Consider the following 25,062-nt stretch of genomic DNA (forward strand, 5'->3'; position numbering starts at 1 on the left):
ATAAAATAATAGAGATACTACAGAAAATATATATTTCAAAAACAAAGTGATGATTTGTATGCCTAGTGTCAGAATATTTGTAGCAATGGCGGTGTGTTGCAACAAAGATGTGACCAATTTAATTGAACCATTCAAATTTTACTTAAAACAGATATCATTCTATCAGAAAATCAATATTCAGCTAAAGTACAACATTGTAGGAAAAGATCCAACAAGTTTTGCAAAAACCTAGCTAAACTTATAAAAAAAAATCTTTATGTGACATTCATCGTGTGTATAAAACATTTAAAGTGCACCAATATTTTTAACTGAAGTCGCATACCCCCTTTGCTCTGTCTTCGAATGTTGTGTATAAATTTACTTGTTTGTGTGACACAAACCAGAGACATACTTTGGTATGTCAACCAGACATTTGTTGACAAGGGCCAAGGAGCACTTAAACCCAAACGTAATACCCAAAAGTACAATTAAGGAGCACATCGCCTCTTGTGAAACGTGCATTGACAATATCTCAATCGACCAATTTAAAATCATCTCTCGAAGCAGATCTGATTTTCAGACTAAGATCATGAAAGCCTTAAAAATTAGGGATGTGCCGATTACAGAATTTTTGCCGATGCCGATTCCGATGCCGATTCTTAAATATTTGCCGATTCCGATGCCGATACCGATTCCGATGCCGATTCTTTGGTTAAATGATTAAAGCTGCTTTTAGTTGGCGCTCTACAAGTGGTTGCGATTTTGTTACAAATTGCTGCCTTTGAAATGTCTAAAAGCGTTCACTTTGTCGCCTGCTCTAGACAGCGTAATTTTTTACGGTAGTTCTTCGCTTCTTGCGCGCTACAAAGTGGTGATAGACACGCGTTTTATTTGTTGCGGAAATCAGTGAAAAGAGAAAAATCGCCATTGCTCACAGAGTGCAAAATAAACGTAGCTTAATGCAGTATGCAAAATATTATCTTGTGCGGTTTGCAGTGTTTTTCTCGCAGAATTCAAGAAGGTGCCAGAAACAAGAAGATAAAAAGACTAGAGTGTAAAAGAAAATGAACGCAGCGGTATTGAATATACAAAAACCTTTAAAAAAGTAACACACCAGCCTTGCATTAAAAGTGCATCAATAGGCGAAAAAAGAAAAACATCTTGTGAAGAAATTAGTATTGTTTTCGAACGCAGAGTTGCAGCCAATCTTGTTGCTTAGCAAACACGTGAAGATTACCGGGTAGCTGGTTTGATTACGTTTGCGCAATCACACGATTGTTTGTTGAACGCATTAAGCGTAATAGGCCTATACTTGGAAGTTATTTCTCTCTGCTTAGTAAATTACAGTAACATTAAGCAACTTTCAGTGACTACGAATTTTACAACGATCAAACAATAATTACAAAGAACATTTCCGCTTTTTAATATTCAAAATTAAAGGCACGTAAATTAAAATGCAATAACATCAACTTTTCTCCAGTTGCTGGAGTAAGTCTGTTCCGTTGAGGCGTAAAAATATTGCCACCTGTGCTAAAAATTCGTTCGCTTTCGATCGACGATGGTGGTGACGAAAGCAATTTATTTGCAATTTTGCTCAGCTCAGGAAACATAGTATTGTTTGCTTTCCACCAAATCATTTCTCTTCTTGCTGCGCTAAAAATGTCTGCATTAAGGTATATTCTACAGATCAAAGAAAACTCCTTAATTTTGCCGAATGCCGACTAGAGCAGCTGGGACAGCATTTGGCTGTAACAGTCCGTTTCATGGGTTGAAACAGTCCGTTTCATGGTTCATGCACTACATCGCAACAGTATGGCTATGCGGATGATCTAGCTCTTCTATATGCTCACAGGAACTGGCATGAGGTGGAAAGAAAACTTGAAACTGACCTGAAACTGGTGGCTGACTATCTGGACAAGTGGAGGCTCAAACTGAATGCGTCGAAAACAACAATCTCTGCTTTCCATCTAAATAATCGGGAATCTCAGCGTCAACTGTCTGTCTCGCTAAAAGGAAATCCTTTACCATACACTGCAAACCCAACTTACCTTGGAGTAAAACTTGACCGGCAGTTGACCTACAGACCCCACATCGAGTCACTCCGTGCCAAGGTTACCTCGCGAAATAACCTCTTGAGAAGCCTAGCAGGAACAGGATGGGGAGCCCGAGCATCAACCTTGCGTATAAGTGCACTAGCCTTGGTCTACAGCTCAGCCGAATATGCCTCAGCTGTATGGAACCGCAGCAGACACACAAAAAAGATGGATGTGTGCATTAACGACACCTTGCGCATCATCACTGGCTGTCTCCGCCCCACACCTACTGCTTATCTGCCAACTTTGGCTGGCATTGCTCCTGCTCATGTCCGTAGGGAAGAAGCCTCTCACAAACTGGCTCTACATGCGAGACTCGATCCTCAACACCTTCTCTACAGTCACTCCCAAACAAATGGACCAGTCAGACCTCAACGCCTATCATCAAGGCGCCCATTCCATCGATATGCTACACAACTTGTGGATAAGAACTTCAGCTGCATGGAAACATGGACCCAAGAATGGAACGAGCTGCCACATATCCCTCCCCAGTTTTCAGTTATGCCAGCACTCTCCATCCCTCCTGGAGCAGACCTCTCAAGAAAGGCATGGGTCACATTGAACAGGATCAGATGTGACGTTGGCTGTACTGGAGCTAATTTGTTTAGGTGGGGGTTGCATAATTCGCCGATATGTGTCTGCGGAGCGGTAGAACAAACAATGCAACACATACTCCACGAATGTCCCATCTTACGACCCCCAAGTGGAATCACTGGTATTCGACAACTGGACCCAACTACCGTATCTTGGCTGCACGAGGAGGCATTGCCGAGGAGGCAAGCTACTGCAAGTCAAACGAGAGAAGAAGAAGAATGGGTTGAACAAACAATCCAGTGATTATTGCGCGAACGAGGTAATCTTTTTTCACGTGTTTACTAAGTGACAAGATTAATTCACTGCAATTCAGCGTCTGAAAAGATATAACTTGCAACTTCACACGTTGTTTTCCATTGACGCCCTTTGTTTTTTTTCTAAAAGCGTTTTGAATCTTTCAGACAGTTGTTCTCATTTTCTTTGCAGTTTATCCTCAATCGCTTTTTCTCTTGCTTTTAGCGCCTCGCATACTGCAAGCTAATAACTATTACGTAATAATCCATTTCTCCTTTAACTTCTAACCGTTGTGTAATCATTCAACTTTTATATTTTATCTGGTCTGAGTTTCTCTTTGAACGTTTTTCGTCATTTCAAAGAAAGTATTTTGATCTCGTGCCTAATAAACAAGAGTTTACAAAATGGCGGACAATCGTCATAATTTAGAGTTTTAGACTACCGCTCTCCGAATGCTAGTTGACGCTGATGCGGTTGTTCAAAGAAGCCGTTCTTTGATCGGTATTTCCACGCGCTCGCGCTACTTTTGATTAGGAAACTTTGATAAAGAATCGGAAAGAATCGGCAATTTTTTCCGATGCCGATTCCGATGCCGATTCTCCAAAAATTGCCGATACCTGCCGATTCCGATGCCGATTAATCGGCACATCCTTATTAAAAATCAAACATAACAATTTATCTCTTAACCGCCAGTTATTTGCCTGTGACTAGTCGTTCCTTTTGTGTGTGTCTAATCGTTTGTCCAATGCCTGTAGTTCACACCTCATGTGATCTGCTTCCCACCGTATAATTACTCGTAATGTTTCTTGTATCATTTGTTCAGTTTGTGCTTTTCAGTCAAGAGTGTCCTTACAGTTATGGTGCAAAGTCAAATTTATCTTAAGTACGATTTTTCATTTTATGTACATTAGGGTGGCTCTTATTTGGCAAAAAATGAAAAAAATATGAATTTTGTGTGGGACACCCTTTTAAAAGGTGAGGTTGTCAGAAAAAATAACTCCTGCAAAAAAATTTTGAATTTGAAATTGATTTAGAGGTGGCCCTCCCCCCCTAAAGTTTTGCGCCCTCCTCCAAAATACCAAATCTGCATATCTCAAAAACTGCTTGAGCTAGAGATACGGTTTTTGTGTCAAAAGATGCAGAAAGCATGATTTCCTATCTGCTTTCTGAACAGTGATTGCGTCTATCTTGAGTAGAAAAGCAGTTATTTAGAAAAAACCTGTTTTCGGTATTCTAGCACAAAACAGTGCTAAACAAGTATTGTGGCCCAAGCTATTCAATAAACAAAGTTCATAAACTAACCTGTAAAACTGGTAAAGCAATAAACGAAATAAGTATTCCTAAACTTTTATGCATTCATGCATAGCTAAAATGCCCGTTTTTTATCATATTCCTTGGAGAAATTCCTGAGCGTGGAATCCGCTTTCAAGCTTCAGGTGCTATGCATCGCACTTGTTGGATGGCGAAGGCGATTTATGCAAAAAGCTTGGTCTGCATTTATGGTATCTGTCCGAAGAAATGGTTGGTCTAGCCTTGTTTGACTCTCGATTGTCTGTGGAAAGTAAAAAGCTAATGGTGGCAACCATGTTAGATGAAACAGGAGAACGTCCACCAAGGAGACCAAGCATCAAAGTAGATGCGTTTCTTAGCAATAAGGGTCTAGATCAGTATTGCACCTCTAATTCAAAATGGCTTCTTCAGCTGTTGGTGTTGGGTGAAAATGAAGCAATAATTATACTTTCAAAGGATCCTGCTCATTGGACTGAAGATGGTGCATTTATTCAAGCTTTACACATGGCGAAGGGACTTTCAGTAGTCAATGACAGAGCAGAGAGAGGAGTTGCTCAAAGTCTAATCCAGGATTTTAACAAAATCTTAACTGAAGATGAGTACCAACTTCAGTTTCTTTTGCAAGTTGTTACTGAACACAGGAAACTGTTTCCAAATTCCAACAAGAACAATATTGTCTATTCTTCTTCGTTTAAACTTTAAACCTTCTTTGTTACTCCAGGGGTCAAGGGCTCTGTCTTTTACCACTCTTGGGCAGTGGCGATGCTGTTTAGATGCTTGAGCAGGTGTTGAGCAGCAATCCTTTGATTCGTCCATTGATTCGTCATCCAGTTCAAGCAGACCACGCACACCATTTGGTGCAGTTACAGATGGTGTGGTCTGTGGTTTGTTCCTCTTTGCCACACTCACAGATTGCGGATGGAGCCATCCCCCATTTGTGCATGTTGAAGCGGAATAGTCTGACTCCAGTAGGCTAGCCCAGTACGCAGGCGGTTGAGCCGCACCCAGGCCTTCCTTGGCAAATTATCCATTCCGGTTGGATGGGGGCTGGTGTCGGAGATACAACTTTAGAGTCTTGAGGAGTTCTTCTTTCACTCTGAGCTCCATTTGCTGTCCTCCCAGGTAGCCGCGCTGATGGATTGGTCTTCAGCGGTTTTCATCAGGAGTTGTGCGTCACATACAAATGGGTGTCTCGATTTCAGTTGCCGAGGATGCTCGATTGCTCGCTCACAGATTCGTAGAGATTTGAGTGGAGCAAGTGGTTGGGGTTCGTAGTGCGGCGAGAAAGAGACAGGATGGCTTCTTCGCGACGAAACTCAGCTGGTTGGTTGCCTGCAAGGACAGGGAAATTGTCCGATGGTGTAGGTCGCAGACATCCTGTCACGATACGCAAGGCAATATGTAAAATATTGTCAATAATATCGCTTCTTCCAGTATGATACTGACCAGAATTACATTTTGAAATGAATATCGTTACCAGTGTTCCCTCTAAGGTGCAAAAATTAAGACAAAAAAAAAGAAATTTTGTAGACGGTTGCGTGGTCACAAAAAAGGTTGTAAAATCAAGATTTGGTCAAATGCGTTTTTTCTAAATAACTGCTTTTCTACTCAAGATAGATGCATTCAATGTTCAGAAAGCAGATAGAAAACCATGTTTTCTGCATCTTTTAACACAATAACTGTATCTCTAGCTCAAGTGGTTTTCGAGTTATGCAGATTTGGTATTTCGAGGGAGGGCACAGAACTTTAGGGGGGGAGGGCCACCTCTAAATCAACTTCAAATTAAAAAAAAATTTGCAAGAGTTATTTTTTCTGACAACCTCACCATTTGAAAGGGTGTCCCAAGCAAAATTCAAAAACTCAATTTTAAGAGCCACCCTAATGTACATCGAAGATTTAAATCCTGGTGAGGACACACGTACGTGTCGAAAACGTTTGAGTCATTATGTTATATATTTTTTCACAAAGTAGATTCTAACGACCTGTTCTAGCCTGATGCTGCGAGTTCACTGTGGTAGTAGCGGATTGCAGTAGCTTTCGGAACACAGTTCCCTAGTCATGTGCAGGGCTGCGATTTTTTTCCTTTTTTTGGCGGCAATGTTGTTTGACACGCACCGTCACTATTCGACAAACGCAGTGTCCTATTAGAAAAACATTTAAAAAAAAAAAAAAAAACTGAGAGAGGACGTCAAATCAGGTCGAGGAACAAGGGTCTGCTACTATTCGGTGAGTCCGATTCGGTGAGTCCGATTCGGTGAGAGCCTTTTTTGGTGAGAGCCCTATTCGGTGATTTTTTTGAATTTTTTTTTTAGCCTAATTAAAACCCCAAAAACCCAAACCCCCAAAAAACCCCAAAACCCCCAAAAAAAACCCAAACCCCCAAAAAAAACCAAAACCCCCAAAAAGACCCAAAACCCCCAAAAAAAACCAAAACCCCCAAAAAAACCCAAAAAGACCCAAAACCCCCAAAAAAACCCCAAAAAGACCCAAAACCCCCAAAAAAAACCAAAACCCCCAACCCCCAAAAAGACCCCATCCCCTAACCCCCAAAAAGACCCCATCCCCTAACCCCCAAAAAACCCCCATCCCCTAACCCCCAACCCCTAACCCCCAACCCCTATCCCCCATCCCCTATCCCCTATCCCTTAACCCTATAACGGCAATAATAATTAGGCTACGGTACCCAATAATTTAAAAAAAAATCACCGAATAGGGCTCTCACCGAAAAAGGCTCTCACCGAAAAAGGCTCTCACCGAATCGGACTCACCGAATCGGGCCATTCCGGAGGAACAATCGGGGGGTGGGGGAGCATCATGTGATGCAATTATAAGAGTACCTACTTATGTAAATTTTCTTTCACCAGGTAGCCTACTACTTCAAATCGAGGCCTAAAAGCGACGCTTCACGCGAGAAATTCCCAAGGCGTCTGCGCCGCCATATTGAACACTACGGTAAAATGCTTAGATCGAAGTTCTAACGCCTGGCATCAAACATTTCGCCACACACGTTTCGCGCTATTTGACACAACGGGTTTCTTTTATAGATAAAATAACCTAGACTACTTTTAGTTGTCAACATCTATACCAGTTGGTATTTCGCCGTATGAGACAATTAACAATATTGCACTGTCAAAATGACTCTGTTGGATACTTGTTACAAAAGTTTTTCACATCTAGAAAACAGCCTAGTTTCCGCCCAGATGTTCAGAAATACAGATGAAAAGGTCGCTATTTCTATGGAAAGGAGTTCTCTTTTAGAAGAATATATCAAACACTGCGGAAAAATGCTTTGATTCATGTTCTAAGGCTTGGAATCAAACACTTGATAACCAGCATATTTCGCTCCTCACTGTGTTTGCAGGCGGGTACGTGCATAACCATTTACGTACTAAGCGAGACTAAAGAGATACCAAAGGAAAAATTCTCGCTGTAGATTACGCGCTAGCGGTATAGCCTAGCCTAAGGGAGTTTTTCTTTTGCAATCCTCAGTTTCGCGTTTACAACAGTTTTCTTCCTGGAGCAAAACAAATAATATACATGTCCGGTACATACACAACTTAGCGCTTGATACTCCTTTGCAATCGCTCAACCAGCGTGCGATTAAAAAGTACCGTAAGTTAGTTCATCTGTAAAAGAAACCCGCTGTGGCAAATAGCACGAAACGTGTGTGGCGAAATGTTCGATACCAGGCGATAGAACTTTGATCAAAGCATTTCCCGCAGTGTTCAAAATGGCGGTGCGGCCACCTCGGGAATTTCTCAGGTGAAGCGGCGCTTTTAGGCCATGCCTTGAAGTACCTGGTGCAAGAGTCGCCACTCTTATGATTACATCAAGTGATGCCCCAGCCCCGATTGTTCCTCGACCTGACTTGACGTCTTCCCTCAGTTTTTTTTTCATAAGGCACGGCGTTTGTCGAATAGTGACTGCATGTGTCGAACGGCAATGCCACCGAAAAACGTAAACAACGATCATGCTGCTAAAAGCGAAGCTCAATCAATTATTATATATTTTGTTTTGTGTGCAATACATTATGTTAAACCCAGTAAGGTTACTTTGTTTTGCTTGTCTAAAGTACAAAATTAAAAATAAGTCAAGTAAAGGCTACCAACTATATATATTAGGGTGTTTCAAAAAAAATTATTTTGGATTTCGGGTATGCATACCCTCTCATTTCGTGAGGCTTGGTGAGAAAATAAGTTTCCCAAACTTTTAGCTTGATTGGATATCATTAACAGACCTCTCAAAGGCCATTGATATTGCATGGAATAACCCTATGCTGATGCATTGGCGTTTGTCCCACGCCTATTATTGCATACAAATATGACCATAACCAAAACCAAAATGAAGAAGGGCAACTCAAAAGACCAGTGCAGTGGGTTATATGCGTACTGCACTGCAATGAGCTCCCTCTACGAGATATATTTACAAACTCAGGTGGGACAGCAAACAGCCATTCATCTTTTTCTGGAACCATTGGAAAGGAATTGGGAGGCAGCGATTGTGAATGTAAAGTTGTTCAATTCAAATCAATCCCCAATTCCAAATTTCCTGCGTTGCCCAACAGTGTGATCGATAACCTTAGTTCTGACCAGTATTATGGCTACATGTGTTGGGCTGTTATGCTTGGGCATGTTGATGAAGACTTAGAGCAGAGAGCAGCAGTCCAACAAATCCATTCCTTACGTTCATAAGCACAGGAAAAGCAAAGCAAGAATTATGTTGGTTCCTCACAACAAGCTGAAGATGGAAATCAAAAGCTGAGAAAGGAAATTTCACCAGCTGTGCCACCTGCAATGCACAGATTTCTTGTGCCACAGCTTAATAGCAAAATCATCATCACCAACTTGTGAAGATTGACACAGTTCATAAGTCTAAGCCACCTATCAATCATGAGATCGCTAACCAGATCAACAACTTGACAAATGTCATCGACTAACCTCTGCAGCTGGATTATCCTTGCCACATTCAAGAGGTGGAGCGTCATGTCAACCTTGTGACTGAAGCAAGCTTATGCTGTAGGTTTTGAAAGAAGGGATGGGCTGATTCGTCAGAAGGTGCAATCTCGTAAATTTATGAAAGAATTTAACAGCAAGAAGTAGGGATGGGCAAAATAGAATACCGAATATAGAATAACCGGTTGTAGAGTCTAACCGGTTTCAAAATGCATATGAAATCGGATAATTGAAACCGCTTTAACGATCTACTTCGTAATAGTCCGTTTGATCGCAACGAATTCGCTGCAGCGAAAGTAGAATTGTTTATCGATTCAGTGCGATGCGGCGTCGGAAAAAACGCACGAGTTTCATTGTTCGCATTAAAGAGATCTTTCTTGTCAAGCGCTTTGTAGTCCTCACAGTCTTGCGGAAGTGTGGCACGAAACAGCTTAATCCGCTTTCAGGATTTTTCTCTATTTCGGTACCACAAACCTAAGTTGTTTCTGGTAGAATAGAAGGGTCGACTTGCCTTCGCTGGGCCACCTAGCATCGTGAGCTCCCACTCTCATATGCAGGGCAACGTCGACCACAGGGTGTGCGAATAAGCGACCCTCCCCGTAGAAGTACGTACGGGTAGTTGGCTTTGTTTTCTTAGCAATTACTATACTACCGCAGAGCAAGGGGGGCAACTTTTTTTAGGGGGGGCCGAAAACATTTAAATAGGCAAAATCATTATAATTGTAGCTGTTGCTCGAGAATGTTGGGATTTTGCCAGGAGGCAACATTTTTTTAGGGGGGGGGCGAGGCCCCCGGCTGGCTACGGACCTGTACTACCGTTATGCCAGTACAGTGGCATGGACGACTTGTTGAGCTGTGGGATTCTTCTTGAAGATGCTGCTTGTAGTAGTGAAGATGAATCAGCAAATTTGGTTTCCCCTGCTTCAGAAATAGATACCTATAGCCTATATCTCGCGTTGTTGAAGCATCCACTACATCTCTTCAAAACGCCTTTGTTTGATGGAAAGCAAAACAAAAACCAATTTTCTTGTTTCTATCAGTTAGTTTCAAAATATTTTTGTGTACCTACTACATCTGCTTCTTCAGAGAGATGTTTTTCAAGTGCAGGTTTAACTGCCACCAAGTTGAGATCTCGTTTGACTGGTGAAAATTTAGAAAGGCTAAATTTGTTACACTGCGATAAGCAATTTTTGTGATGTTCATTGTTTTTGTAAAGTCATAAAAATCATTAAAATGTGTCGATGGTAAAAACTGTCAATTATTCTAGAATAGATATCTGTATTCTATATTCGGTTTCAGTATTCTAGAATATTCTAGAATAGCTAATTATTCTATTTTGCCCATCCCTAGCAAGAAGCAATTCCCACTAGATTAACATGTTCACCTTTTTGTGCTGGTAGCTGAAGTCTCAATGTAGTCCCGGTAGGTTAGCCCGAGCACATGCAGCAGTATGAATCATATCAATCTGTGTGCTGGTATTTCCTTGACAATGATTTCACGACAGATCACAGTCTACCCATCACCAATTACAGTATATGTCATGTTATTATGCACCTTCACTTTGAACAGGTGCCCAGTAGTAACCTACATAATATTGTGCAGCAGTGCAGTAAACTTGTTACTTGCTACTGTGTGTGTACATGACATGAGCACTATATTGTATTACCAGTCACACTACTGTATTGTTTGACAAATGACCATGGTTGCCACTGCCAACATACTCTCGATTAATCCTTGTGTTCTCTACGTCATGTATACCGTATATTATGCATACTATGCTGTATATTAATTGCAAATACAATAAGCGAAAGTATCCAAGTCATCTGTAACCTGCATATGTAGTACAGCATGTGCATTTTCCCATTATCTTGTGCTTGCGCTACCGTTTTTGACCAAAACATAGTCAAATATACGTTTTTGTCAAAAATTTTTTTCTAGTGAAATTTTTTGATACCAAACTCGTGCTTCTAGCACCAGCAGTTCCAAATTTACAGCCGATTTGAGAATTTTGGGGGTATTTCCCCATAAAATGGGGGGTAGCACGGCCAATAGGGGGTGCAACTCCTCGAAACCAGTTTTGCTATTGTTTTTTTCCAATTTGTCAAGGATCAAGATTACCTTTTTTTTTAATTATAAAAAAAAGTTTTTTTTACTCCACCCTAGCCACTGTCCCCATAATGCTAAAATTATCAAGTCCTTGAGAGGTCAGTAAATGACCTCCAATCAGGCTAAAACCTTTACAGTTTTTATTTTCTCCCTCAACTTCACAAAATGAGGGGGTATGCATCATCAAAATCCAAAATTATTTTTTTTGCATACAATCATGAAACACCCTAATATATATTATATATAACAGAAACCAACATCAAATAAAAATAACCATACCATATCAACCTGGTCAACAGATGGGTAGCAATTGCGAACTTTTTCAGCACACTCTACATGACCACCATAACAGGCAAGCATGAAAGGGGTGAATTCATTGCTGTCTCTGGCTAGTGCGTTAGCACCATTGTCTATAAGAAATGCAACTGTTTCTAAGTTTCCATGAAGGCATGCCACATGAAGTGCTGTGTTGTTATCCTGAAAAATACAGTTAAAAAAGTTACAAAATAATGCATACAGTTAAAGATACAGCAGCTCCAAAGCTGTCAAACTTTACATCCAGATCCATGGCTGCCGCTTCAGCTCCAAAGCTTTCCAATTCCCATCGCCGTTTTTATGAAACACAAAGTTTGTGATGAACCGAATGAAAGGATTTTGTGCCAATTTTTCATTAAATTGTCAAGTGCACAGAGACTTGTTATTCTTCTGGGAGAAGAATACATGGGACGCTAGACCTGTTTAACCCATATCCTCCTAGCGTCAGTCTAAACCAGAGGTGACAAACCTGCGGCCTGTCAAATAATTTTGCGCAGCCCGCAAAACAATTTGACAATCGCTCATGCATTAAAGACAAAAGACATCTCAAAGCTGTTTTATGCCTTCACTGGTACACCTTTCCTTTGCTATTTTCTTGCCACGCTCACGCTCTCAAATGGTCATCTGTTTTCGGCAGCTTGTGCCTATGCGAATAGTTCTTTTCTAAAATGCACTTTACAAAAAGTCGTTACAGGTCGAGGCTGACAGATGAAAATCTTAGTATGCAGTTGAGTTGCCACATCGTCTGTTCGACCTAATATTGCACGCTTAGTCAAGCAAAAAAACTTTCCAAAAATCCCACTAACCAAAAAAATTCAATGCTTCAATGTTATTTTTTAATATTTTATCCTTCAATGCTGCATTAGATAGCTTCAGCTGTATGATTGGGATGGGCTTTTGTTTGTTTGAAAAAGAAATTTCATTAACTGATTTTTTGTTTCGGAGCATAATGGTCGAAACATTTAGTCAACTTGAGTAAAAAGGATAGAGCCAAAAAAAGAGGAAATCATACTCATATTAAAGCAAATGCTTCGAAAATTAAACTGTCTTCATTGTCTTCATTACCAGTGCAAGTATCATACTGTTGCTCTATCCTTTTTGCTCTAGTTGATTTGCTTTAGTTTTTTACTGAGTGCATGTTTCGATTCTGCGTAAGATAATTTCAACTGGGTGTCCGACAAATTGTTCGTAAGCAATTGTTCATAAAGCAATTGTTCGTAAGCAATTGTTTGTAAAGCGATTGTTCGTAAAATTAATTCTTCGTAAAACAATTCTTCCTAAAGCATTTTTTCGTGCATGCGGTTAAAATTTGATGTATACAAAGAAATGCTTTACGAAGAATTGTTTTACGGATTTCATTTTACGAAAAACAGTTTACGAACAATTGTTTTACGAACAATTGCTTATGAACAATTGCTTTACGAACAATTGCTTACGAACAATTTGCCCATAACCTTTCAACTGTGTGGGTTTTATTACTTTCATCTGCCGTTTGTTACTTTTCATGAATAATATCTTGAGTCGCTTATAGAAGATTTCATAGTAGGTTACGATTAAAAAGTTGTGTGGCTCGATAACTCATGTGTAAAGTAGCCCGCGACCGCAAAAAGGTTTGTCACCCCTGGTCTAAAATGACGGCACAAAAAGAAGAATTACACTGATACTGATTGGAATCCGGTTTTTCGATTACTGTGATAATGAAGAGTCCAGCTAGTAGTTTGATCCCTTTAAATTGTGAGTTAACAGTTATCGCGATAATTACACCAGCCTAAACTCAAAAAAATGCGTTTTGCATTGATCTAAAATTTATCGCTATCAAACAGCTAGGAATAAGAATAAGATTGAAAAATTCTTTCACACAACTGAAAAATATCACTTTGAAGCTATTTTATGAGAAAAATAAATTAAAGTTGGACTTAAAAAAATTCGGAAAATATTTTCCCAAGTTTAAACTGTCGCTGGGAGCAGGAGGGTGTGGTACACGACATCTGGGCGAGACCAACTGGGCAAAACCCACTTGGGTGAGACCAAGTGGGCGACGGACCAAGTGGGCAATGAGCCAAGTGGGCGATGAGCCAAGTGGGCGACGTATATAATTTATCTAGTTGCTTTGCGGCATCACGGTTTATCATGAAGCTTAAGAGAAATCCCTCAGAAAAGAGACAAACGAAAGCCAAAAAGTGGTTGACGTCAGCTATGAACGCTCCCTAACTGTTATCGAAACTTGTCAGTCGCAATACCGATGCTGATGATGCATTCTGTTGAAGTATTTTTTGGCATAAGCGACAGGCAGCAGAATCATCCGGCAACCACTGCAAAGTTCTAATTCCGTATGACTTCAAGTCTTAAAATGTAATGACTAAGACCAGTAAAAGTCATTAAAGTCATGTTTTTTTGGTGGTGCAGTAAGTTGTCAAACCGATAACAGTGAAACAACGCCGTTGCTACGAGGTCAAATTAAGAAGTTATAAAGTCATGTTCAATACATGTCTTTGCTGCTCTGAAAAAGAATGATATATTAAAATTAAATGAATGATAATGAATGATTGGATTGTTGATATTTGTAATTGTAATGCATTGATGAATTGGATTGTTGTAAAGACCATCTGTATGCATGAGCTATGGCAGTAGTTTCCAAACATTTTTAGCCGTGCAGCTGTTTCACAGCATACACATTTTGGGTTATAAAATCGATATTGTTTTATCCACCTTCTTTGCGTCATGTCATTCATTTTTAAATAAGCTATTTGTTGATTTTATATGATATTTCAAATATATCTCATCCAGTGTTTACTTTTGAGTGCCTTCAGCCTGTAAGTTAGTATTTTGAACAGACAGTTCAAAATATTTGTTTTACGGGTCTGCTACTATTCGGCTAGTCCGATTCGGTTAGTTCCCTATTCGGCTACAGTCTTTTTCGGCTAGTCCTCTATTCGTTTTGAAAATTCAACGATAATTAATTTAATCACGCCTTCTGTTTATTTAGAGAATTTTGTATTTTATTTGAAAATATCGTTTCTTTCGCATTCCGTTCGTTTTCATGTCGTTGCGTACTAATCAATTCCTCTGCCATGATAAAGTAACATCAACTGAGAGTCTAACGAAGAAAGTCACAAAAGGAATTCCAGGTCATGTAATGCCGAAACCCAGGTTTATTCTAAACTGCCACTTAGGTTTTAACTTCATCTTTTACGTCAAACGTTATTTGGCAACTGTCTTTTTTTCGTTGACACGTTTTCACTGAGACTTTATCTCATTAACCTCATTGTTAATCATGAAGAATGTTGTTTTGATGTAAAACACTTATTTTGAACAAACCCAGACAACAAAATTCGTCATTTTTACATTGATTCAGCATCTGCAGACATTCAATCAATTCTGGGAAGGCACTCAATGTCTGGGAAGGCACTCAAAGTCTGGGAAGGCACTCAAAGGTAAACACTGGATAAAATGCAAGAATACAAAAGAAACGATATTGTAAAATAAAATACAAAATTCTCTAAATAAACAGAAGAATCAGACATACATCTCTCTGTTATCATTTTTAGTTTTAAGATCTCAGTGGTTAGGTCATCGAGAGAACATCGAGAGAAAGCTGGCCTGGTACTGGTTGACCTAACTGCGGCCTATGACACGGTATGGCATCGTGGACTGACTCTCAAGCTTCTTCGTTTTATCCCTAGCCGCTTCACAGTTCGATTCATTCTGGAGATGATCTCTAATAGACGCTTCACAGTTCATACCAGTGATGGACAGAGTAGTCGACCTCACTCTTTGAAAAACGGCGTGCCTCAAGGATCAACCTTGGCACCACTGCTATTCGATATTTACATCAGCGACCTCTCCTACACCAAGTCAAAGCAATATGGTTATGCCGACGATTTAGCCCTACTAACCACTAATAGAATCTGGTCCAATGTAGAGCACTCACTGGAGTCAGATATGAAAATAATTTCGGAATACTTGAACATGTGGAGACTGCAACTCAGTGCTACAAAGACTACCGTCAGTACTTTTCATCTCAATAATCACCAAGTCGACAGGAAATTGAAGGTCGAAGTCAATGGTTGTCAGTTACCGTTCAAGAGTCAACCAACTTATCTCGGGATGAAACTGGATAGGCAACTGACGTACAAGCAGCACATCCAAGGCCTGCGTGCAAAAGTAACTGCACGCAATGGACTTTTGAGGTGCTTGGCCGGCACAACATGGGGAGCTAAACCATCTACAATCCGCATAGGTGGCCTGGCGCTTGCCTACAGTGCCGCGGAATACGCAGCTCCGGCATGGTGTCGCAGCAAGCACACCAAAAAATTAGACGCCTGCCTGAACGAGACAATGCGCATTATTACTGGATGCTTAAAACCAACACCACAGCAATACCTTCCAGTGCTGTCAGGTATCCTACCCGCTAATGTACGCAGAGAAGCGATGGTGTCTTTGTTGGTAAATAAAGCCTGTGCTGATCCGAACCACATACTACACGATTGCGTATCCCCTCTCAATGTCCCAATCATACAACGCCTACCATCACGGCGCCCTTTTGTAAGGCATGCTGCAAAACTCCAGCTAGCTGATTTCAGCACGTCAGATACCTGGTCCGAGGAATTGAGCACTGTGCCAAAAATAAAGTCTCGCCTCGTTCTATTCGATGTCTCTCCTGCCTCTTCACTCCCACTTGGTTCTGAGCTTCAGAGAAGGGAGTGGGTGACACTGAACCGAATAAGAACGGGAGTTGGCCGCTTCAATGCTTGCTTGACACGCTGGGGCATAAGGGACTCTGCTGCTTGTCAGTGCGGTGCGACGGAGCAAACAGCTAACCACATCATCTTTGGGTGTCCCATCTATTCCCCTCCCAATGGAATAACAGGTCTCCGTACACTAGATGACTTTCAGACGAAAAGTTGGCTCCAAGTCCTTCCATTCGGCTGACCACAAACTTTCTGCTTCATACGAACGACGACGACGAGTGGTTAGGTCTAAACCCCACTCATCTAAAGCTTTTGACAATTTCAACTATAAAAGAAACAATATTGTGGAATAAAATACAACATTCTCTAAATAAACAGAAGGCGTCATTGGAATAGGAATTTTGTAATAGTTGAGGATTCTAATATATTCTAAGTTTGCATACAGACGGTGACGTAGGATACATGTCGATTTTATGTGAGCAAACATTTCAATTTAATAGTTCAAACATTTTGCGCTAAATTTCATTTCAATTTATTTTTCTTTGTTGGAATGCAAAAGAAACAATATTGTGGAATAAAATACAAAATACAATTCAAAACTGAAGCCGAATAGTAGGGTGGTCCCCAAAATCGATTTTTTGAAATTGCTATGTCTTACCCTTTAAAAAGTCTCCAAATGACTAAAAACTAAACCTATAAAAAATTGAGACCCATTGGACTACGTTTAGGGGTGCCACAATGAACTTGAAAATCGAGCTGGGGGGTCGCGGGGAATTTTTGCTCAAATTTATATAACTCCAGAACCAGATGAGGTAGAGAACTGTGCTTGGTGTCAAAAGATGCAAAGCAACCATATTCATATCCGGTACGCGACAACTGGGCGAGACAAAGTGGGCGAGACAAAGTGGGCGATACCCACTTGGGCGAGACCAGGTGGGCGACGAGACAAGTGGGCGACGACCCAAGTGGGCGACGAGACAAGTGGGCGACGGACCAAGTGGGCGACGAGTCAAGTAGGCGACGAGCCAAGTGGGCGACGGCCAAAGCGAAAGTTTAGCCGTTCGAAAAAAAATATGACTTTTGATTTTTAGTTTAAAATACAATGATTGATGGTGAAGCAACATTTTCATTATTTTTTGTAGTCTAGTAATAGCGCTTGCTGTTTGATGTTAATTTGCATTGTGACATCAGCTTGACACATTATTTTGCAACACACAATCCATTCTCTGAATATTATAAACACTTGCGGTAGGTCACTAGGTCAGCCAGTGCTGAGATCTTAACTAATAAGTAGCTGGTTTGGTAGGTACATGCATTAGACATTTGAATGTTTGTAGTGATTTTCAAGCGAAACAGAAGTTTTTGTTAGTTGTTCGAGTGTGTTATTGTTTAAAATACATGTAAAAACTTACATACGAATCATTAACTACGGAGATTAGCATAAATTTGATGCTCTAAAAATAAAGTCATATTTTTCAATTTTTAGGTCATAAACAAAATGGCCCTAGTAATGACTGTCAGTCACAATGTGTTCTGTAAACTGGTGATGCGGCTACGCAGCGTCTAGACTAGAGCATTCAGATTAAAAATATCAATTGACTTTAAGTGCCCAAGTTAAAATTATGACTTATAAATGCCTCTTGAGAAGTCCCACATAGTCTGTGGTGGATCCTGTCCATTAAAGTTTTATTGGTACTTTCACATACAACATTGTAAATGTAAGTTAATAGCAAGTCCCTATGAGACATTGGATTTTCCGCGCATATACGATTTATAGTGTCAAGAACACTAATTGTGCGCTGTTTTTTTTTCCGTCATTGACCAATTTTTTAGCAAAATGTCCGAAAAAAATATAGTCAAATCGGTCAAAATATCCAAAAAAATACATAAATCAACCATTGTATTTCAAAGTAAAAATTAAAAGTCATATTTTATACTGACAAGCTTTGATAACGGTTAGGGAATGTTCATAACTGACTTAAACCACTCTTTGGCCATTCGTTTGTCTCTTTTCTGTGAGGTTTCTCTTAAGCTTCACGATAAACCCGACGCCGCAAATTGCAAAATAATGTGTCAAGATGATGTCACAATGCAAATTAACATCAAACAGCAAGCGCTATTACTAGACCACAAAAAATAATGAAAATGTTGCTTCCAATGCTTCGTGAAATTCAGCGTGAGAACTCTCATTGCCTCCCTTCCACAAATCAATCATTGTATTTTAAACTAAAAATCAAAAGTCATATTTTTTTTTCGAACGGCTAAACTTTCGCTTCCGTCGCCCACTTTGGCTGTCGCCAACTTGGCTCGTCGCCCACTTGGTCCGTCGCCCACTTGTCTCGTCGCCCACTTGTCTCGTCGCCCACTTGTCTCGTCGCCCACCTGGTCTCGCCCGCGTGGGTATCGCCCACTTTGTCTCGCCCAGTTGTCGTGTACCTATCTATATGTACATATCTATCTATATGTACATATCTATACTCAAGAGGAAAGTATGCTCTAACTGCTTTAATTTTTGAGAAAATGCAAAAAAAACTGAAAATAAGGTTAAAATCAAACATTGCACAGCATGATGAAACCATGTGGCTTCTATTCCTCAGCTTTCCATGAGTATATTTAGTATCAATACAAGGCATAGCAGTGGCACTTGTTCACTATTTGGCTAAGAAAGTTGGTCTTTTTGTTGTCAAGCAAATATGTTAAGTTCAGTGGGCAGTAGAAATAATGAAAGGCTGTTTCAGAAATGGAAATCATTGCAAAAAGGTTTCAAAAGAAGATCCAAACTACAAATTGAAAAAGAAAACAAATTTAAAGATGAAATTTTAGGACTATTTGACATTGCAAATGAAGATGCTCTTTCCATCATGAACAGTGAACAAGATAAACAGTTGTTGGTGATACAAAGATTGCCAGATCGACAAGGTAAAATGGGTAGTAAAGACTTTGTATTGGCGATTAATGATGATGTTATCCTTACGGAAAATCATCAACTCCAAAAAAAAGGCCTCAAAAAATCATGAACAAGGCTTTATCATCTGCTTTAGATCAGACTGCCCTAAGTGACCGGAAAGCGACATTTGTTTTAGCTGCAACAGCTAGCAGTTTGGGATGTAACCTTCATGAAATAGCCCTCAATCGCTCATCAATATGTAGGGCAAGAATCCTTCATCGGCAAGATATCACTATAAAAATTAGAGATGAATTTGTTCATGACTCTATACTCACAGTTTACTGGGATGGAAAACTCCTTCCAGATATAACTCCTTCCAGATAAAACACCTTCCAGATAAAACTCCTTCCAGATATAACTGGTGGCAAAAAAAGTGAACGGTTACCAGTAATTGTCACTGTAAGTGTAATGACTACTTTAAATTGCTTGGAGTAATGGTATGTATTAAAGATTGGGGTGTTGTTGACAATGTATATAAGAGCAATGTGCTTTGACACGACATCCAGCAACACTGATAAGTTAAGTCTGGTGCTTGTATCTTGATTCCAAAAGAATTAAACAAGGACTTGCTCCATTTGGCTTACTGTTACCATATTCTAGAACTTGTGTTGCAAAGAGCGCTCTTAACATGTCTTGGGCCATCATCTGGACTGGATATTATTTTTTTCAAGAGATTTAAAGCAAAGTGGGATAGTTTTGACAAAGATTGTTATGTCACCTTAGAAAATGATGACTTCTGCTGTACTGATGAGATCATTAGTTTTTGCAAAGATCAGTTGGAAAAAACTCAATCAAGAGATGACTATCAAGACTCAAGAGTTCCTTGAATTATAATTCTTAAATGGAGCACCATGACATTCGGTTTCGTTTCCTGGCGCCCTTCATCAGGCAAGATAGATGGCCACTGCTAGTGCTATACATGCATTTAAGATTTGGCTGTTCAGAATGCGGTTTGATTTGAACAATAACGAGCGATGTGGTTTCAAACAAACTTTCATTTTTATGTTAAAAGTAGTATTAGGTTAAAATGTTATACTATGTTACCAGTTATGTATGGTTAAAACTATGTTAGAAGTATACTTCTTTCTTGTATTGCAATGTGCATATGCATTGCATATTCTCCTAATCTTCGTTTACTGCTTCTCTAACAATGTGCTTGTGCGCCCCACGGAACGATCTGCAATTGTTAAAGAGACTAAAGGAATACCAGCAACATGATTCAGTGGTAGCCAAAGAAGCAATGAAAACATGCTCAAGACACTTTTGGTACGTATATAAGTTCAGAACTCATTGGCCTTGCATTTTTTGATTATGGTGTTTATTATGGTTTTTGGCTTGACCCATAATGTATGAATAGTCCATCATTAAAGCGTATGTCTTCATTGCCACATGATGTCTTTTCAAAAGATTGATCAGACTTTGTCACATGCAATACCATGCGATTGTTCCAGATTCTGGATTTGCCATCTGACTTTCTAAAGCTGGCAGTTGTAGCATGGGATTTGGATAAAGTTATGAGAGTGAAAAGCATTGTTAGTGGTTTTCATGTGATCAACGATTTTGCTGAAAGAGGTGTTGCATTGATGCAAAATTTTAATAATTTGCTGACAAAAGATGAAGATCAAATGCAGTATATTCTGCAAGTTGTAGAGCAGCACTGATGTAATCTTCCAAATTGCAATAAAAAGAATATTGAGAAGCACTTAAAGTCCACAGACTGTACTATATTTTGATATAGGGACCCGTAAATGTGTCCCCTCTAGGTGGGTGCGATCTAACTTATAAACATATTCAGCGTATCATTACAGCATGTTTTATAGCCCACAACAGACTGGAGTAGTTGCTACTGCCAGATTCGGAAAGATTGTTGCCTACTTTTCTTCGTTTTTATCTGCAGTGCATTGTATATTGCTGAAGTTTTGTTTTTAAGACATTTATTTAGGCGGTTTACCTATTTTGACAAAATTTTCGTATTTTTGTCAATTTTCACTACCGGTAGTCATGTGGCACCTCTAAACCTTTATCAAAATACTTCAAACTTTTAGTGAACTGTTTTTTAGTGAAAAGGAACCAAATGAGAGGGTAAAAACCAAACTTTTTCAACTTTAAATTTTTACTGTACATTTGAGGACCACCCTACCGAATAGGGAACTAGCCTAATCGGACTGTAGCCAAATAGGGAACTAGCCGAAACGGGCCATTCTGTTGTTTTACATCAAAACAACCTTTCTCACAAAATGATGCTGTAACTCAAAACAGTCAAAGACATTTTGATATCAACAAAACTTTTGAATGTAATGTAAAGGCAAACCAAACGTGGTAGCCGAGAGGTTTCATCGAAAGGTAATATGTTTGCACCGCCTAATTGTTCAAGTTCAACTTCAGTAGGGTAGCCTAGCTCCAGCCGCAAAATTTTTTTTCCCACGAACTTTTGTCTCATTTGCATATTTCTGTAAGTGTAGCCATTACTGGTTACTGCGCGGCGCACGTAACTGATTTTACCTATTTTCGCCCTCATAGCAGCCGATTTTCGCCCTCCAGGTCCAAATCTAAACACTGAACTTGATAAAAAATTGTAGCCTGGAGACACACCAAGTCTAATCAAGTTTAAAAAAGTTAAGAAAAGAAATTGATTCTGGTCACTAGTCTAAAAGTAAAATTTTCCGAATTGATTAAGAATTAACCCTAACCCATTAACCCTAACCTTACTTTTTTTGAAAAGCTTTTGCGCAGCGCACAAATTAATGAAAAAAAAAAATTGACTTTGATGGGCGTCGATGTCCTCACAAATACAAGGCAAAAGACGAAGTCACTGAACTAAACACGCCAACAAAAAATGTTTGCATTCAATTTACACGGTATAAATACAAACTCTATGCGAAGTAACAAAAAGTTCCTGGGAAAAAATTTTTTGGTTCCGGGCCAACAAAAATTGTCATTTTTACATTATTTCAACATTGCCAGACGCTGAAATCGTGTACAAAAGGTAACTTTTGCTGACTAAGTGACTAGGTATAGGTTGTAACTGAGAAAAACATTTACAAAAGCTATTCGATTTGTTCGAAGAACCCAATTAGCCCAACAGTTTGTATTTACATTGATTCAATGTCTGAATATGTTGAATCACTCAGTTGGCCTATGGTTTTACTTTACATTGATTTCAAGTCTGAACTGGTTTACATTCAATGTAAAAAAAAACTGTTTTGCTGACTGGCACGGCGCCCTTGTAAATGCAATGGTCATTTCGCCGATTAATTGCAACACCGATTTGCTCCAACAGCGTTTCATGATTAACAATAGAGGTTAATGAGATAAAGTCTCAGCGAAAAAGTGTCAACGAAAAAAAGACAGTTGCCAAATAGTGTTTGACATAATCAACTAAGTTAAAACGTAAGTGGAAGCTTAGAATGTGAATTGTTTACAAACAGAAGGCTTTGTTGGATTTACAGAAGGCATCGTTGGATTTTCAAAAAATCTCCGAAAAGGGCTTTCTCTGAAAAAGGCAGTTTTCGAATCGGGATTTCTCCGAATTGGACTCTCCGAATCGGACTCTCTGAATCGGATTCTCCGAAACGGGCCATTTGGATGTATTGCTGCTGCTTGGAAACGTGCATTTTGTTCATAATATGAGATCTCCAGAAGAAATAATTTCATGCGGTCAGTCTTCCTACAGATACTCGGGCATCAAGCATCGTTAATACAGTGAAAAACTTCTACGAAGAGAAAGGGGTTCCACAGAAAAATATTTTACAATGCGCAACTGATAGTGCTCCGACAATGGTTGGAAAGCATCGAGGGTTCATTGCACTGATGAAAAGAGAAATTCCTGGACTTTTCGCAATACATTGTGTAATTCACCGTCAGCAATTGGTTGTATTTTTTGGTACCAGGTTGCTGGAAAATATGAGCTTCTCTGGAAAGAAGCTAGAATGTGGATTTTGTCGTTTCCTACTTCATATATGGTTGAAAAGGGGTTTTGGCTGTGACATTGATGCTTTCAAAGCAAAGAAATCGCTTGCTGTTCATAAAACATTCATTCCTTTCAAGTTACGCCTTCCGGTATCTAAAACTACCTAGAAGAAATGAACGAATAACTTGGATTCAAGAGGATATGGGTTAAAATTCAAAAACTTTCTAATCTTTTAGCCTCTTGCATTGATTCCCATGGTTTTGATTATGAAAAATCCGAAATCATTTTGCTCTCAGATCATGGAAAACCCTGCCTCAAAAACCCTAAACATTTCTTTTTTTTTCCAAAAACAAGCATTTTTGACCTTTTAAGCGAGGGGTGCCTAACCCTTTTTAACCAATGGTCTACTGTTTAAGTAACTAACCTCTTGAGATATACCAGATCTCTGTCAACATTGATTATGTCAGCGCCATCTTCGCCTTATGTCATTATTGCCTTACTTACGTTACAAAATGCTAATTTATAAAGGTGAAAAATGTGACTTCACTTCACACATACTTCCATGATTATTGAATTCGATCGCAAACCTTAGTGTCACAGAAAATGACAACGTAAGGTTTTTAAGGTAATAATCATGGTAACAGATGTCATGATTGTAGGCAACTGCTTACACAAAAACAACAGGCCTAGTGGCCTGGCCAACTAAAAGAAAACACAAGAAAGTAAAATAAAAATGCTTGAAAAGTCAAAAGCGAGACACTTAGTCACTAGTCAGTAGTCACCTACAGCTACACAGGGGTTCTTAAACTTTTTTAACGTGGACACCTTAAAAATAACTTTGGTTTGAGTGGACCCCCTTTGTGGCCTAGTCCGACTAACTTTTTTGATCAGCATGAATAGGACATAACGCAATAAAATTAAAAAGAATTGGTAACAAAATTTACGTTTTATTAAATTTAAGAAATAGCGAATGCAGATTGTTTTTCAATATCTTCAATTTAATTTCATTAATGTGAAGGATGCTGCTGTTTGTTTTCAACAAGAACATGAAATTGTGACTTCGTATTTGATAGGGCAACAGTGCAACACACATGTCATCCTTTGCATCCAACCGGTTTTAACTCTTTGTTTCAATAATTACCAAGAATGAAAATCCTGATTGACATAAATATGTAGTCGCAAAAGAGATTAAAGCAGCCATGGTTCTCTTTACCAAAAGAGGATATTATGCTTGCGTCAATGACTCCAAAAATCGCCAATACTTTTCGAATTGAAGGACATTCTTAACAATTCCATTGCCCTTAGTTCAATGAACTCATGTTTTGCATGGTCCTCATCCATGCTCTATTTTTAATATTCTCTGCGGCTAAGCAGTAACCTCTGAAAGAGTTTTGCAATGCTTCCAAATGTTTGCACATGTCTGTGTGCAGAGAAGGTGGTAGAGCATTACAAACTGCAATTCCATTTTGAAGCACCAATTCTTCCAAAGTTGAGAAATTAGAATAGTTGTTTGTCTCCAATCTCCTTTTCCACAGAGATAACTGGTGTCCATGGTATTGTGACGCAAGAAGCCACACGACCTCGTTCGGTGGAAGTTAATCAGTTATGCGGCGTATTAAGCAGCTACACCGCTCTTTGACTCTTCAAGCGCACGTCGTTGCTGTGATGAAAGCTTTTCCGAGTGACTTTGCTGAAATTTTGAAAAGCCTTCTAAACCGTAGCTATAGTTATCAAATGGTAAAGAATTATCAAGATATATAAAGTGATTAAGAATGACGATCGACGTTAAAACTCCTGTGCCCGCCGTAAGACTTAATTTGTCCGCCGAGATAGCTGCTCAGACCAAACACATTTGTCTGCCATCAACAAAAACGAATTTCGAGGTCTGATTATGTTATTTAAGGGATACATTACAGACGAAATCGGTTAATCGAATCATCTATTTGCCAGA

The 25,062-nt window shown here is 39.4% G+C and overlaps 1 protein-coding gene across 1 annotated transcript in view; it reads right to left on the reverse strand.

Moving 5' to 3' along the window:
• The window catches only part of LOC145768981 (uncharacterized), a 63,133-nt gene that overhangs the window by 36,213 nt on the left and 1,858 nt on the right, over positions 1-25,062 (reverse strand). The window contains exon 2 of the mRNA XM_082580581.1: positions 11,528-11,725. Within this exon, the coding sequence (XP_082436707.1) occupies positions 11,528-11,725 (198 nt within the window). The remainder of the gene's footprint in view (positions 1-11,527; positions 11,726-25,062) is intronic.

This window comes from Aplidium turbinatum, chromosome 4 (assembly GCF_918807975.1).
Source record: "Aplidium turbinatum chromosome 4, kaAplTurb1.1, whole genome shotgun sequence".
In the NCBI taxonomy this organism is placed as follows: Eukaryota; Metazoa; Chordata; class Ascidiacea; order Aplousobranchia; family Polyclinidae; genus Aplidium; species Aplidium turbinatum.